At 36.4% G+C, this 17773-nt stretch overlaps 1 protein-coding gene across 1 annotated transcript in view; it reads left to right on the forward strand.

Annotated features, from left to right (window-relative positions):
* LOC308649233 (heat shock factor protein 2-like) overlaps positions 1 to 17773 on the forward strand; it is a 57983-nt gene that overhangs the window by 35739 nt on the left and 4471 nt on the right. Inside the window, exons 5-7 of the mRNA XM_081294769.1 lie at positions 2783 to 2872; positions 7514 to 7631; positions 17427 to 17516. Of these exons, the coding sequence (XP_081150895.1) occupies positions 2783 to 2872; positions 7514 to 7631; positions 17427 to 17446 (228 nt within the window). The 3' untranslated portion in view covers positions 17447 to 17516. The remainder of the gene's footprint in view (positions 1 to 2782; positions 2873 to 7513; positions 7632 to 17426; positions 17517 to 17773) is intronic.

Genomic DNA, 17773 nt, shown 5'->3' on the forward strand with positions numbered 1-17773 from the left:
TATCTCAAAAAAGTATTCAATAAAAAGGCTAGCAAATACAGGGTCTTTAATGAAACTTTAATAAAATTTATGAGACAAGGAAACTGAAAGCACAATATTTTCTTGGGAACTTTTCTGTTTGGTGTTATTCTTTACAATATAGAAGCTTTTCCTAAGAATGCAGGGAGTATGAAATTTCTAAGGCTATCTTGCTGTTTTCTCCATTAAACCCCTTGTCTTAAAAAAAATCTTGAATCTATATTAATCTTTGTCATTTTCTGAGTACCCGTATAACATATTTTTCTCAAGAATGCAGTGAGGTTGCTGTTTCCAAGAGCTCTTCAATTCTGAAATATAAGAAGTGTGTTTCCAGGCATTGAAACCCAAAGGCTCACCTAGACACAATGGAGTGAGCCGAATATATAAAAATCTCTCATGACAAATCTGAACTCTGCTTTTCCCAACCATGTGAAGTCTACTGGAATAAGATTCCAAGTAATTTGGCAGGTCGAAGCAAAATATATACTTTGATATTCTTCTCAGGAGTAACAACCGATGGCATCTTAATTTTGGTAAAATAATGTAAATGTTAAGGTGAAATTTAGAAATAAGAAAGGAAAAGCTGATATGTGTGTAGCTACTAGGTGTTTTTCTTCCTTTTTTTAATTTTTGTAAAGTAAAACAAAAGATGAACCAAAAGGTTCTAGCTTAAGTTAGGTACAATCAAAGAGGAGGAAAAAGAAGATAATATAGCTAATACTTCACTGCCACCTGTAATTTCCAAAACAACTAAGAGCATTTTTATTAAAATTAACTTTATTGACATTTATATTAAATTATATAGTCAATATTAAATAATTCAATCTATATTATGTTAAATTTACTTTGTTAAATTGTATTAATTTAAATAAAATTTAATGAGTTTTTAAATATAAATCATACTATAATTTAATATAAGTTAATAAACAATATCAATTAATAAAATAAATTTAAATCAAACCATAGTATTAATAAAAGAAGTTTAAATAATACTACTAGTAAAATTAATTTAAATTAGGTTAATTTATATTAAATGATGATATAATTTATATTTAAAAATATATTAAATTTTGTTTAAATTAATTTTAACAAAAATGTTCTGAATGGTTTTAGAAACTGCAGGTGTCAGAGAAGTATGTGCTATGCAATCTGCTTTTTCTCTTCTCTGATTTCACCTACTTAAGCTGGAAACTTTTGATTCATCTTTTACCTTAATTTATCAAAAGGTTATAACTACTCCTATTTTAAAGCTTTTCATCTTTCAAAAACTGTTGTTAGCTTATTTCTCTCCCCAACTTGTTTTGATCAAATGTTTTATAAAATGTGTTTATAAGAATTATTGTAGGGCCCCCAATAGTATGTAGATAAGCAGTCCAGATATTTAATGATACATTCTTACTAATTAACTTTTCCATTGGCAATGGATCCTGTGATCCCACTTCGGGGTTGACTCATAAAAATACTCTTCCTTCTGGACATATTTATCATCTGGAAAACTGAATTAATGTGAAGTGACTTTCGTATAGAAATGGAAATAAGCAAAATGGATAGGGGTCATAGAATTTGGATTCAAAGCATCTTAGAATTTATCCACTAAGCTTCATGTTTAGGTCCTCCCCATTGGAATTTTCGCGTGGTCGTTGTACAATGTTATCTTGGATAAACTAAATATTCTCAACTTTTTGCAACATTATGTTTGGTTTTCATGTACTCTAAATCTGAGACATCCTTCTTATGGGTTGGATTTTTCTTGTTTCCTGTAATTACATGTATCGTTTTTATCTTAATGCCATTAAATTTAAGAAATATTATTATTGTTTTAAAAAAAAGAGGTTGGAACTAGTGGTTCAAGAAGGCTGCTCTGTACAGTTGCTCACAAAAGTACATCAGAATTGATAACGGGTGATGATTATCTGCTACATTGGAACAAAATTCTAGAAACAAAAAGTGCTACAAAAAACAAAACAAATTTTTTAAAAAGTACTATAGCAAAAAATCACAACAACAACAACAACAACTAAAAAAAATAAAATAAAATACCTAGTAGCTATACACTTACATATACCAGCTTTTTTGCTTTCTCTTTTTGTCTACAAACACATGAGTACTTTTTCAAAAGGCCATGCTGTAAAACGTAAAAAAGGGTTATGGCTTCTTTCAAATGCTAAATATTTAGAAGATCCTGGAGTACAACTCTGGCACTATTGTCCGGGGACACTGGCAGTGGTGTAAAGGTGGGCATGAAATCTGCAATGGGTTTAACAAGAGGATGCCCAGGTCCACCAAGTCCAACTCCAGCTAGGTTACCAAGAGGCACAGCTGCAGAACGTGGAACCAAAACAACTCATCCACTTACTGACACCACCATGATCGTTATTCAGCAACTGCTCCATTTCGTCCTTCGGAATGTCCAGGATGCTCCCCATCACCTGCAATACTTCAGGACGTTTGTCCTTTGGTGTCTGGAAATGACCGATAAAAAGGTTTCGCATGAGGACTTTGTCCACTTTTCCTTCTGCGCTGTTGACCAAAGTCGACAATTTCTGTTGTGCATGGTCCAACATTTCTTTTCGGAGCTCGTTTTGTTTTCTCAGTTCTTCCATCTGTTCTTCCTTGAGATCTAAGTCTTCTCTCAGTCTGGAAGCAGAATCCAACAGAGCATTTGCTTCATCCAAACGTTCCTGCAATGATGATACTTCTCCTTCTAGCTTTTCGGCCTTGTTCTTCCATTCAGCTATTGACTGTTTTTCTTTGTCTTCTGCAGCCAAAATTTCCTGGGTGTAAGACTCTTCTGATTCCAAGAGATGGCTGCGTAGCCTTTCTAGCTCCCGGTTTAGGCGTAATTCTTGGTCCCGTAAGTGTTGAACCTCTTTTTCTCTTAGGATTTTTACTTTGGTCTCTTGAAAAATATCAGAATTCAATGTTTGAGCATCTCCTTTCTCTCCAGGCAACTGGGCTTTTAGTTCTTCAATAGTTTTCTGCAAGTTCTTAATTTCCTCCTCTTTTTCTAAAATTAACTGGCTATGCGCAGCATTCATCTGCTCATATTTGTACTTAAATTCATCCATTTCCTCCTTCTGCTCCTGTAAAGACTGAAGTAGTTGCATTTTACGCTGGTTTTGGTTTTCAATGATATTCAGGTGGTCTTGAATTTCATCTTCCAGATGATTTTTGACTATATTCAGTTGAGATACCTCCAATTCTAGTTCTGTGACAGCATCAAGAGCTGTAGGCTCAGCCACTGGTACAGCTTGATTGTGCTGTTCCCTAAGTATTTCCAATTCTACTCGCAGATAGTTGTTTTCTGCTCTCATGTAGGTAAGACTTTTGTCCTTTCTTTCGATAGATTGCCTTAAAGTTTCATTTTCTCCTAAGGCCTGAGAACACTTATCTAAATCCTTTTGTAGTTGTGAACTTTTTTCTTCGAGTTTTTCAATAAAAACTTCTTTCTCATTTATGACTTGTATCAATCGCTCCTCTTCTTCTACATAAGATGCCAAAATTTCATCAGTTTCTTTTTCATCAGCAGTCATTTGCTCAATATTCTTTTTGAGTCCTGCTATTTCAAAGTCCTTCTCTTGGATGAGTCGAACTGCACATTCGTGTTTCAGCTTTAAGGCAGAGGTATTCAAATTATGTGCATTGGAGAGTTCCTGAATAGTCTGCCTGTGATTATTTGCTTCTTCCAACAGTCTTTTTTCTGCCTGGTGCAGTTTGGCTTCAATCTCTTCTTTGTCTCTTTTGAGAGTCTCCGTGATAGTGTCTTTTTCTTGAGAGATTTGATTGTAAGCAGCAATAGATTCTTCCAACTTACGCCTTACATCGTCACGTGCTAAAATCAACATTTCATTTTCCGTTTTGAGTTCAACAGCAACTTTCTTTAAATTTTCATTGCGCTGTTCCTCTTCAGAAAGATTTTGCCTTAAGTTGCTAACTTCAGCTTCTCGTTCTTTAAGCATGTCATCCTTACAATGACTGTTAGAGTCTTCATTCAGAGAAGTTCGATACTTGCTCTTAAATCCAGACAGCTCATCTTCAAGTTGTCTAATGTGATCCTTAAGCCCAAGGTTTTCCTGCTGGATGTTTAAACTATTTTTTTGTGACTGATTTAGCTGATCTACTAAATCTTCTACTTTACCTTCAAGCTTCTGCTTAGTTAAATGCAAATCACTGAGGCTCTGTGCGTTCTCAGTTAACTTCTCCTTCTGCACATGCAACTCTTGGGATATGTTCATTTGATCATCCTCAAGTTGATGGACTCTCTTTTTTTCATCATCTAGACCTTGTTCCAACAACTTGATGACAAGGTCTCCTTCATTTCGTTGTTTGGATAGCTCCTCTTGTATCAAAATCATGTGCTTTGTAGCTTCCTGATTCTGATGATCCAGTTCTTCTAACTCGGCTATCAGCATTTTCTTTTCATTGATAGTCTGATTCAGTTCTTCCTCCTTTGCCTTCAAGTGAAGTTTTAAGTCTAGTAATTGTACATTCAAATTCATGTCTGTTGAAGCTCTGTTTTTCATGACTTGGTAGTCACAGCTCCATTTTGACAGTGACATCTGAAGTTCCTCTTTTTCTTGACTCAATGATGCCTTCTCTTTTTCTAAAGCTTCAACATGCATTTTAAGTTTCAGATGGTCTTCAGCAAGACGGTTATCCTGGTTTAAACCATTTAGTCTCACGATTTCCTTCTCCGCATCAGCCAGGGCTTGTTGAAGCCTGAACACTTCTTCCACTGCTGAGCTCTGAGGAAGGATTTTTCCCTTTTCTGCCACAGTAGAACTCTGCTCCCAAACCGAAATTTCATGCTGATGATCATATATGTCTGGACTTTGGTTTGGTTGAAGAGTCTTGACAGTATTTTGTACTTTGCAGATTTCACTTGAGTCAGAATGGTGTGTTCCCTGAGCCTCAGCAATCTGCCTCGAGTGGCCAGCTTCAGATTCATGTTTTGCAGCTTCAGTTGATAATCTGTTTGTTTCTTGTTGTGATAAGATTATGTCACTAGAGTCCATGTCGTCATCACGAAAGGCTGAAAAATGACTACTGATCAGGGAACCGAACGGAGCCGGTGCAGTTGTTGTTGGCACACCACAAGCTCCCGAGTGTACTGATTGAGCGGCTGCCTGTAGTTGGAACATTTGATCTTGCAGTACAATCTGTCCTGCTTTAAGATGGCTGATCTCTACCTCTTTCTGTTGCAGTTGGTTTTGGTAACTTACAGACTGATGGTTTATTTGTAGCTCTGATGCTTCATGCTTTTCTTCCAGGTCAGTACAATACTCTTTCAGTCTTTCATTCTCACATCTTAGTGTGGAATCAGTAGTTTCCATTTCCTTTCTCCAAGAATGATGTAAAGCTGCTTCTGGGTCTCCTAAGTCATCCAGAAGCATTTCCCCGGCGAAGCTGGAGCTATGGCCGGTGAGGAAAGCCAAGCTGCTCCCCACCTGACCCAAGAAGTGGCCCAAGCCTGAGCCCAGGCCTCCAAACCAGGACCACATCGTGGCCACTTCAGTGATCCATCGGACCAGCTCTGAAAAGCGCGTCCATCACCATATCCACTTCTCTGCCCCGAACGTCCTCTGGCGTTGCCGGGGTCAATTATGACCCAAGCGCTCAGAATTCCTCAGAGCGCGGGGTTCCTGGGGCTCCACCAACACTAATCATCCCTTCCTGCCTGTAAACTCAGAAGCCTGTCCTGCGCTTTGACCAGGGACTGGCATCCAGTAGCACACACTCACCCCCTGCAGGGCCTCTGCTTCTTCCCTGCACTTGCCTGTCAGCTATTGGCTCACAGGATTGGGCAGGGTTGGCTGGGAGGAGCTAGAGATCCAGGAAAGTGTTCTAGTTTGAGTCCCAAGGCAGTGTGCTGTGGAGCCAGGAAGAATCAATGTTGTAGATGAAATCCAAAGGTAGTTCACTGGACAGTTCCCTCTTGTCTGGGAGAGGTGGGCTTTTTGTCCCATTCAGTTGCACTCGGTTGACGAGGTGAGGTCTCTCTCCATTACAGAATGGAATCGATTTAACTAAAAGTCCCCGATTCAAAAGTAAATCTCGCCCCATAACACCAGCACAGACACACCCAGAATAAAAGTTGGCCAAGTGTCTGGGCATCGTAGCCCAGACGAGTTAACATGTAAAATTAACCATCACAAAGTCTTAATCATTCTCAGAATTCAAATTATAATATGGATTAAATGTCACTAAAGAACCATCTTTACCCTTTCCAAAAATAAATTTTTGCTGTTAATCTATAAATTTTCGAGTTCACTTTAATATTATTTGGTCCTTGTTAATTGTGATTGAGTTTATTTAAGTGCTCAAAAATTCCACTTAAATTTCACTTAAGAAAATTTCTTTTAGAGCCGATAGGTTGATGTTCACTTAACCGATTGTTGTTTATCAATGCCAAATATAATCCAGGTTTAAACAGTACAGAGTGAAATAAAAAGTTGAGAAATTTTCTACGATGGAGTAACAATCCTAAATTTAATTCCCATACCTCTAAGGATCAGAAGGAGTTAAGATAAGGCCCTGGTTTCCAAGGTGTTTAAATTCCAACAAGTTAATGAGGAGGCAGTTTTGTAGAGTTGGGGACAAAGCAAAGAGATGAAGCACGTGGGCTGTAACAGACATACCAGTTGGGACCAAAGCAATTTTGGAGCTAAACTGACAGAATGCATTTAGAAAACCTCTCTCCCAAGCATGAGTTGAACAGTAAATGAGAACATAGTGTGTAGTTCTCACCTGATGGCTGGTGCAGAGAAAGTGGCCAACAAATAGAGCCTGCTGCCACTTTGTTCATATTTGCTTTTTGTTTTGTTTAGGATCGTTTTCCTCATTACCCTTTAGAAGGGGTTTGGGTTTGCTCCCATTACTCTCTTCCCAGAGCCCATATTCAGGAGACTCTTTTCCTTGAGCTGTTCTTTCTATATGTCTGTTCAGGGAACAAAACCTCAAGGTGGCAGAAATAAAATTTAAAAAAAGGCAGAATTTTTGGAAAATTAATGGTTAAATAGATTCTAAGGATCATATTAATCACCTCATAGTGTCTCTTGCCTTCAAGATAGAGCAAGTAGACATAATTACTCAGATTGGTATCAGAAACTAGTGACTGCATTTGTGTCCTGTGCTAGAAAAGGAAATCTTCTTGGTCCTTCTTATTCATCTCCAAATCTGAGAGAGAAATCAGGCCTGTGTTAGTCAATCTCTCCTCATAAAAGACTAATATAAAAATTGAAGCCCCTTTTAGCATCTGCTGAAGTGCGAATCCACGCTGTACCCCAGCTGTGTCTACTGTTGAAGAAGGCATCAACAATACCAAGTGTCCTTTTCTCCCTTTAGACCATTCCTCCTGTGTGTGTGTGTGTGTGTGTTTGTGTGTGTGTGTGTGTGTGTGTGTGTGTGTGTGTGTGTGTTAGAAGACTTTTTCATCACTTTGACAACATACCTGAGAAAATTAAATGAGTAAATATTTATTTTGGTTCAATTTCAGGCTCCATTGCTGTGGCCTGAAGTGAGGCAGATTACCATGGCAGAGAGCCTGGCTTCAAAACAGAGCTGCTCAACTCATGGAGATCAGGGGATCAACTCATGGAGATCATGGAGATCAGGTGAGGGGAAGAAAGGACTGAGGAATATGATGTACCCTTCCAGGGAATCAACTCCAATGACCTACCCTCCAACTAGGCCCTACCGCCCACAGTTTTTACCAACTCCCAATAGTCCTGTCCAATCGTGAACCCATCAGTGGATTGATCCACAGATGAGGTTAGAGCCCAGGATTCAATTCACCTTTCTGTAGAGTCCGTTCTGAATGCTGTTACATTGGGGTCCAAGCTTTCAACACATGACCTTTGGGCAACATTCCAGATCCAAATTATAGCAGGGTGCCTCCTTCTCTTTAGGTGTTCTGTGTTTGTTTATTGTTTTAAATCACAAATAATGATCCTTTTTCAGTGTAAGACCTATCACATTTGGCTTGAATCTGGTTCCAGTGGTTGTTGCTCCTACTGCTGAAAGGCATTTCTGATCACTCAGATTCAGTCTTCTAGCATGGTTCACTCTGACCACAGCTGTTTGTCATTTTATATTTCAATCTGAGAGAGATACCTACCTACTGTATTCAAAACTGACCATCCAAATAAAAGCATTTCTCTTCTTGTAAATATGTTTGGAATATTCCTGGAAACTATGGGGGATATGGAGGGAAAACCCTGGCTCATTCGCGAACACATGTGACAAAAAGCATCCAATAATCATAAGTATATCCTTATACATGTATTCAGTGCCCCCAAAGTACAAGGTATTGTGGTAGATATTGTGAACAACATAAAGCTGTGTTATATACATTTCCTGCTATGAAGTGCAATTGAATACAGTCAATCAATGGGGAAGATGTTACATAGAGTGATCCTTGAATTATAATGCAAGGTCAGCCATTGATGACTGCGGTGGTGAGGATCTCATATGGGGGAAAAGACTAAGTAAGAAAGAATAAGCCAGAAGTAGAGAGCCCTTAATAATGTGGCTTTGTTAAAACACAGTTGAAGGTTAAAATAATGAAAGCTTTTTGAGTCTATAAACATAGGGTGATAAATTCTATGCAGGATATTAAGTTTGTACTTTTTTTTTTTAATACCTCATAATTCATTCAAACATTTTCTTATAGATTTCAGTAGGATTTTTAAATCTCTTTAATATGGGCCTTGTCTCTTCTTGTTTCTTTTTTTAAATTTTTATTGGTTGCTCAAAACATTACAATGATCTTGACATATCATATTTCATACATTTGATTCAAGTGGGGTATGAATTCTTATTTTGACCACGTGTACAGTTTGCAGGATCACATTGGTTATACATCCGAGTTTATACATACTGCCATACTAGTGTCTGTTATATTCTGCTGCCTTTCCTACTCCCTCCCTTTCTCCCCTTCTGTCCCCTCCCCTCCCCTCCCATAATCTCTCTCTACCCCATCTACTGTAATTCATTTCTCTCCTTTTTCCCCCTTTCCCCTCACATCCTCTTATATGTAATTTTGTATAACAATGAGGGTATCCTTCCATTTCCATGAAATTCCCCTTCTCTCTCCCATTCCCTCCCACCTCTTGTCCCTTCTAAATGGTAATCTTCTTTTCACGCTCTTCCAGCCTGCTCTGTTTTGAGTCCCCCCTCCTTATATGAAAGAAGACATTCAGCATTTCTTTTCTAGGGATTGGCTAACTTCACTTAGCATAATCTGCTCTCATGCCATCCATTTCCCTGCAAATGCCATGATTTTGTTATTTTTTAGTGCTGAGTAATATTCCATTGGGTACAAATGCCACATTTTTTTATCCATTCATCTATTGACTGGCATCTAGGTTGGTTCCACGTTCTAGCTATTGTGAATTGTGCTGCTATGAACATTGATGTAGCCTTATCCCTATAGTGTGCTCTTTTTAGGTCTCTGGGAATAGTCCGAGAAGGGGAATAGCTGGGTCGGATGGTGGTTCCATTCCCAGCTTTCCAAGGAATCTCCATAATGCTTTCCAAATTGGCTGCACCAATTTGCAGTCCCACCGGCAATGTACAAGTGTACCTTTTCCCCCACATCCTTGCCAGCACTTGTTGTTGTTTGACTTCCTGATGGCTGCCATTCTTACTGGACTGATATGGTATCTTAGAGTGGTTTTAATTTGCATTTCTCTGATTGCTAGAGATGGTGAGCATTTTTTCCGTGTATTTTTTGATTAATTATATATCCTTCTCTGAGAAGTGTCTGTTCAGGTCCTTGGCCCATTTGTTGATTGGGTTATTTGTTTTCTTAATGTTTAATTTTTGAGTTCTTTGCATACTCTGGATATTAGGGCTGGGCACATTTGTATTTTTAAGAATTGGCATAATCAATGAAATGTCCCGCACACATTTGTAGGAAGATTAACATAACACTCCAGTGACAATACAATAGTAGAAGGATTGATTTGGACTGAGAAGTTGTTCAGTGAATGATATATTACCCATAAATTTGAATTCTCATTATCATAAAGAAGCAAGGTGAAAATAAGAATTTAAGAGAGTGTTGGGGATATGGCTCAAGTAGCAGCTCGTTCACCTAGCATGCGTGAGGCATGGGGTTTGATCCTCAGCACTACATAAAAAAAATAAATAAAATAAAGATGTTGTGTCCACTAAAGGCTAAATAATAAATATTTTTTAAAACGAATTTAAGATAGTCCATAAATGTTATATACAAACTGTGAAAGTAGATGCTTTCGCATCTAGTGACTTTTATAAGTAGGACAAAGAATTAAATGTAGTTCTGCTGTGTATAAAATGATCACAATAAATCACCAATGTCATTTTTTTGAAATGGGAAGATGTTTTTTTATTGGTTATTCAAAACATTACAAAGCTCTTGACATATCATCTTTCATACATTTGATTCAAGTGGGTTATAAACTCCCATTTTTACCCCAAATACAGATTGCAGAATCACATCGGTTACACATCCACGTTTCTACATAATGCCATATTAGTGACTGTTGTATTCTGGTACCTTTCCTATCGCCTACTATCTCCTCTCCCTCCCCTCCCATCTTCTCTCTCTACCCCATCTGCTGTAATTCAATTCTCTCCCTTGTTTTTTTTCCCCCCTTTTCCCTCACATCCTCTTATATTTAATTTTGTGTAACAATGAGGGTCTCCTTCCATTTCCATGCGATTTCCCTTCTCTCTCCCTTTCCCTCCCACCACTTGTCTCTGTTTAATGTTAATCTTTTCCTCATGCTCTTCCTCCCTGCTCTGTTCTTAGTTGCTCTCCTTATATCAAAGAAGACATTTAGCATTTGTTTTTTAGGGATTGGCTAGATTCACTTAGCATAATCTGCTCTAATGCCATCCATTTCCCTGCAAATTCCATGATTTTGTCATTTCTTGGTGCTGCCTAATACTCCATTGTGTGTAAATGCCACATTTTTTTTTTTTTTTATCCATTCGTCTACTGAAGGGCATCTAGGTGGGTTCCACAGTCTAGCTATTGTGAATTGTGCTGCTGTGCACGCTGATGTGGCAGTATCCCTATAGTATGCTCTTTTAGGGTCTTCAGGGAATATTCCGAGAAGGGCTATAGCTGGGTCAAATGGTGGTTCCATTCCCAGCTTTCCCAGGAATCTCCATATTGCTTTCCAAATTGACCGCACCAATTTGCAGTCCCACCAGCAATGTACAAGTGTACCCTTTTCCCCACATCCTCGCCAGTTCTTATTGTTTTTTGACTTCATAATGGATGCCAATCTTACTGGAGTGAGGTGATATCTTAGGGTGGTTTTGATTTGCATTTCTCTGACTGCTAGAGATGGTGAGCATTTATTCATGTACTTGTTGATTGATTGTATGTCCTCCTCTGAGAAGTGTCTGTTCAGGTCCTTGGCCCATTTGTTGATTGGGTTATTTGTTATCTTATGGTTTAATTTTTTGAGTTCTTTGTATACTCTGGATATTAGGGCTCTATCTGAAGTGTGAGGAGTAAAAATTTGTTCCCAGGATGTAGGCTCCCTATTTACCTCTCTTATTGTTTCTCTTGCTGAGAAGAAAAAAAAAAAAAAAAAAAAAAAAGAAAAAAAAACCTTTTTAGTTTAAGTCAGTCCCATTTGTTGATTCTTGTTATTAACTCTTGTGCTATGGATGTCCTATTAAGGAATTTGGAGCCCGGCACCACAATATGTGGATCGGAGCCAACTTTTTCTTCTATGAGATGCAGAGTCTCTGATTTGATATCAAGCTCTTTGATCCATTTTGTGTTAACTTTTGTGCATGGCGAGAGAAAGGGATTCAGTTTCATTTTGTTGTATATGGATTTCCCGTTTTCCCAGCACCATTTGTTGAAGACGCTATCCTTCCTCCATTGCATGCTTTTAGCCCCTTTATCAAATATAAGAAAGTTGTAATTTTGTGGATTGGTCTCTGTGTCCTCTATTCTGTACCATTGGTTCACCCGCCTGTTTTGGTACCAGTACCATGCTGTTTTGGTTACTCTTGCTCTGTAGTACAGTTTGAAATCTGGTATCGCTATACCGCCAGATTCACACTTCCTGCTTAGAATTGCTTTTGCTAATATTTCTCAGACACCTGTAGTTTCTAAAACCACTAAGAGGATTCTTATTAAAATTAATTTTATTAATTTTTTTATTATATTATATAGTTAATATTAAATGATTTAATCTATATTAAATGTTATTTAAATTGACTTTGTTAAATTGTATTAATTTAAATGAAATTTAATGAGCTTTTAAATATGAATCAATCTAAAATTTAGTCAAAATTAATTTAAAAAATCAATTAAGAAAATAAATGTAAATCAAACAATAGTATTAATAAAATAAATTTAAACAATATTAATTAATAAAATAAATTTAAATTAGATCAATTTATATTAAATGATAATATAATTTATATTTAAAAATTTATTAAATTTTATTTGAATTAATTTTAATAAAAATATTCTGAATGGTTTTAGAAACTACAGGTGTTAGAGAAGTATGTGCTATGCAATCTGCTTTTTCTCTTCTCTGATTTCACCTACTTAAGCTAGAAACTTTTGATTATCTTTTACCTTAATTTACGAAAAGGTTGAAACTACTCCTTTTTTAAAGCCTTTCCTCTTTCAAAAACCGATGTTAGCTTCTTTCTCTCCCCCAATTTTTTTGATCAAATGTTTTAAAAAATGTGTTGATAGCCATTATTGTAGAGCCCCCAAAGTATGTAGATAAACAGCCCAGATATTTAATGAAATATTCTTACTAAGTAACTTTTCCATTGGCAGTGGATCATGTGATTCCACTTTGGGGTTGACTCATAAAAATACTCTTACTTCTGGACATATTTAACATCTGGAAAACTGAATTAATGTGAGGTGACTTTTCTGTAGAAATGGAAATAAGTAAAATGGATAGGGGTCATAGTATTTGGATTAAAAGTATCTTAGAATTTATCCACTAAGCTTCATGATAAGGCCCTCTGCGCTGGAATTTTCTTTCAGTACTTGTACCAGGTTATTTGGGATAAACTAAATATTCTCAACATTTTGCAACATCATATTTGGTTTTCTTCTTCTCTAAATCTGAGATCTCCCTCAGGTGGTTTGGATTTTTCATCTTTCCTGTTATTTAAATGTATCATTTTTATCTTAATGCCATTAAATTTAACAAATATAATCATTTAAAAAAAAAAGAGTTTGGAGCTAATGGTTCACTAATGCTGCTCTGTACAGTTGCTTACAAAAGTACATCAGAATTGAAGACTGGTGATGATTACCTGCTACACTGGAGCAAAATTTTATAAACAAAAAGTGCTACAGCAAACAAAACAAAATTTTTAAAAAGAGCTATAGCAAAAAAAAAAAAAAAAAAACTACAACAAGATGCAAAAAAAAAAAAAAAACCTAGTATCTATATACATATATATATCAGCCTTTTTTCTTTCTCTTTTTGTCTACAAATACAGAGTTCTTTTGCAAAAGGCCATGCTGTAAAACATCAAAAAGGGTTATGGCTTCTTTAAAGTGCTAAATATTTAGAAGATCCTAGAGTACAAGTCTGGCACTGTTGTCCGGGGACACTGGCAGTGGTGTGAAGGTGGGCATGAAATCTGCGATGGGTTTAAAAAGAGGATGCCCAAGTTATTTTATTTTATTTATTTATTTATTTGTTTGTGTGTGTGTGTGTGTGTGTGTGTGTGTGTGTGTTATTCAGATTTGTGAGTTCTTTCTATGCCCTAGAGATTAGTGCTCTATCTGATGTGTGATGGGGCAAAAATTTTCTCCCAAGATGTAGGATCTCTATTCACCTCCCAGATTGTTTGTTTTGTGGAGAAGAAACTTTTTTAGTTTGAATCTATCTCATTTATTGATACTTGATTTTAATTCTTGTGCTATAGGAGTCTTATTAAGGAATTTTGGGACTAATCCCATATGATTGGAATTAGGGCCTACTTTTTCTTCTGTTACATGAAGCTCTCTGGTTTTATTCCTAGGTCCTTGATTCATTTGAGTGGAGTTTTGTGCATGGTGAGAGAGAGGGGTTTAATTGCACCTCACTCCAGTTAGAATGTCAGCGATTGTTGAAAATGGCAGCTATGATGAAGACAACAACGATAAGTGTTGGTGAGGATTTCAGGAAAAATGTACACTCCTACACTGTCGGTGGGACTGTAGATTGGTGGAGCCAATATGGAGAGCAGTTTGGAGATTCCTTGGAAATTTGGGAATAGAACCACCATTTGACCTAGCTATCCCTCTTTTTGGTCTATACCCAAAGGACTTAAAAACTGCATAGTACAGGGACACAGCCACGTCAATGTTTATAGCAGCAAAATTCACATTAGCTAAATTGTGGAAACAACTTAGTAGATGAATGCATAAAAAATGTGGCATTTATACACAATTAATATTACTCAGATACTTACCCTCTCGCTCAGTCCAGGAGACAGACGCTAGTGCCCTTCACTACCTCTGTCAGAGCCTGGTTCCGACAGCTGGTGCCTCGGAGAGGACAGGCTGATCCTGCCTGCCTCCCATGTACCCTTTGTCACAGGGGGCGACATTAATGTGAGACCAAATAAAATCCAGTCATAGACATTAATAGAATATCTCAAAAAAGTATTCAATAAAAAGGCTAGCAAATACAGGGTCTTTAATGAAACTTTAATAAAATTTATGAGACAAGGAAACTGAAAGCACAATATTTTCTTGGGAACTTTTCTGTTTGGTGTTATTCTTTACAATATAGAAGCTTTTCCTAAGAATGCAGGGAGTATGAAATTTCTAAGGCTATCTTGCTGTTTTCTCCATTAAACCCCTTGTCTTAAAAAAAATCTTGAATCTATATTAATCTTTGTCATTTTCTGAGTACCCGTATAACATATTTTTCTCAAGAATGCAGTGAGGTTGCTGTTTCCAAGAGCTCTTCAATTCTGAAATATAAGAAGTGTGTTTCCAGGCATTGAAACCCAAAGGCTCACCTAGACACAATGGAGTGAGCCGAATATATAAAAATCTCTCATGACAAATCTGAACTCTGCTTTTCCCAACCATGTGAAGTCTACTGGAATAAGATTCCAAGTAATTTGGCAGGTCGAAGCAAAATATATACTTTGATATTCTTCTCAGGAGTAACAACCGATGGCATCTTAATTTTGGTAAAATAATGTAAATGTTAAGGTGAAATTTAGAAATAAGAAAGGAAAAGCTGATATGTGTGTAGCTACTAGGTGTTTTTCTTCCTTTTTTTAATTTTTGTAAAGTAAAACAAAAGATGAACCAAAAGGTTCTAGCTTAAGTTAGGTACAATCAAAGAGGAGGAAAAAGAAGATAATATAGCTAATACTTCACTGCCACCTGTAATTTCCAAAACAACTAAGAGCATTTTTATTAAAATTAACTTTATTGACATTTATATTAAATTATATAGTCAATATTAAATAATTCAATCTATATTATGTTAAATTTACTTTGTTAAATTGTATTAATTTAAATAAAATTTAATGAGTTTTTAAATATAAATCATACTATAATTTAATATAAGTTAATAAACAATATCAATTAATAAAATAAATTTAAATCAAACCATAGTATTAATAAAAGAAGTTTAAATAATACTACTAGTAAAATTAATTTAAATTAGGTTAATTTATATTAAATGATGATATAATTTATATTTAAAAATATATTAAATTTTGTTTAAATTAATTTTAACAAAAATGTTCTGAATGGTTTTAGAAACTACAGGTGTCAGAGAAGTATGTGCTATGCAATCTGCTTTTTCTCTTCTCTGATTTCACCTACTTAAGCTGGAAACTTTTGATTCATCTTTTACCTTAATTTATCAAAAGGTTATAACTACTCCTATTTTAAAGCTTTTCATCTTTCAAAAACTGTTGTTAGCTTATTTCTCTCCCCAACTTGTTTTGATCAAATGTTTTATAAAATGTGTTTATAAGAATTATTGTAGGGCCCCCAATAGTATGTAGATAAGCAGTCCAGATATTTAATGATACATTCTTACTAATTAACTTTTCCATTGGCAATGGATCCTGTGATCCCACTTCGGGGTTGACTCATAAAAATACTCTTCCTTCTGGACATATTTATCATCTGGAAAACTGAATTAATGTGAAGTGACTTTCGTATAGAAATGGAAATAAGCAAAATGGATAGGGGTCATAGAATTTGGATTCAAAGCATCTTAGAATTTATCCACTAAGCTTCATGTTTAGGTCCTCCCCATTGGAATTTTCGCGTGGTCGTTGTACAATGTTATCTTGGATAAACTAAATATTCTCAACTTTTTGCAACATTATGTTTGGTTTTCATGTACTCTAAATCTGAGACATCCTTCTTATGGGTTGGATTTTTCTTGTTTCCTGTAATTACATGTATCGTTTTTATCTTAATGCCATTAAATTTAAGAAATATTATTATTGTTTTAAAAAAAAGAGGTTGGAACTAGTGGTTCAAGAAGGCTGCTCTGTACAGTTGCTCACAAAAGTACATCAGAATTGATAACGGGTGATGATTATCTGCTACATTGGAACAAAATTCTAGAAACAAAAAGTGCTACAAAAAACAAAACAAATTTTTTAAAAAGTACTATAGCAAAAAATCACAACAACAACAACAACAACTAAAAAAAATAAAATAAAATACCTAGTAGCTATACACTTACATATACCAGCTTTTTTGCTTTCTCTTTTTGTCTACAAACACATGAGTACTTTTTCAAAAGGCCATGCTGTAAAACGTAAAAAAGGGTTATGGCTTCTTTCAAATGCTAAATATTTAGAAGATCCTGGAGTACAACTCTGGCACTATTGTCCGGGGACACTGGCAGTGGTGTAAAGGTGGGCATGAAATCTGCAATGGGTTTAACAAGAGGATGCCCAGGTCCACCAAGTCCAACTCCAGCTAGGTTACCAAGAGGCACAGCTGCAGAACGTGGAACCAAAACAACTCATCCACTTACTGACACCACCATGATCGTTATTCAGCAACTGCTCCATTTCGTCCTTCGGAATGTCCAGGATGCTCCCCATCACCTGCAATACTTCAGGACGTTTGTCCTTTGGTGTCTGGAAATGACCGATAAAAAGGTTTCGCATGAGGACTTTGTCCACTTTTCCTTCTGCGCTGTTGACCAAAGTCGACAATTTCTGTTGTGCATGGTCCAACATTTCTTTTCGGAGCTCGTTTTGTTTTTTCAGTTCTTCCATCTGTTCTTCCTTGAGATCTAAGTCTTCTCTCAGTCTGGAAGCAGAATCCAACAGAGCATTTGCTTCATCCAAACGTTCCTGCAATGATGATACTTCTCCTTCTAGCTTTTCGGCCTTGTTCTTCCATTCAGCTATTGACTGTTTTTCTTTGTCTTCTGCAGCCAAAATTTCCTGGGTGTAAGACTCTTCTGATTCCAAGAGATGGCTGCGTAGCCTTTCTAGCTCCCGGTTTAGGCGTAATTCTTGGTCCCGTAAGTGTTGAACCTCTTTTTCTCTTAGGATTTTTACTTTGGTCTCTTGAAAAATATCAGAATTCAATGTTTGAGCATCTCCTTTCTCTCCAGGCAACTGGGCTTTTAGTTCTTCAATAGTTTTCTGCAAGTTCTTAATTTCCTCCTCTTTTTCTAAAATTAACTGGCTATGCGCAGCATTCATCTGCTCATATTTGTACTTAAATTCATCCATTTCCTCCTTCTGCTCCTGTAAAGACTGAAGTAGTTGCATTTTA

This window comes from Spermophilus citellus, assembly GCF_964194105.1.
Source record: "Spermophilus citellus genome assembly, chromosome: 5".
Lineage (NCBI taxonomy): Eukaryota > Metazoa > Chordata > Mammalia > Rodentia > Sciuridae > Spermophilus > Spermophilus citellus.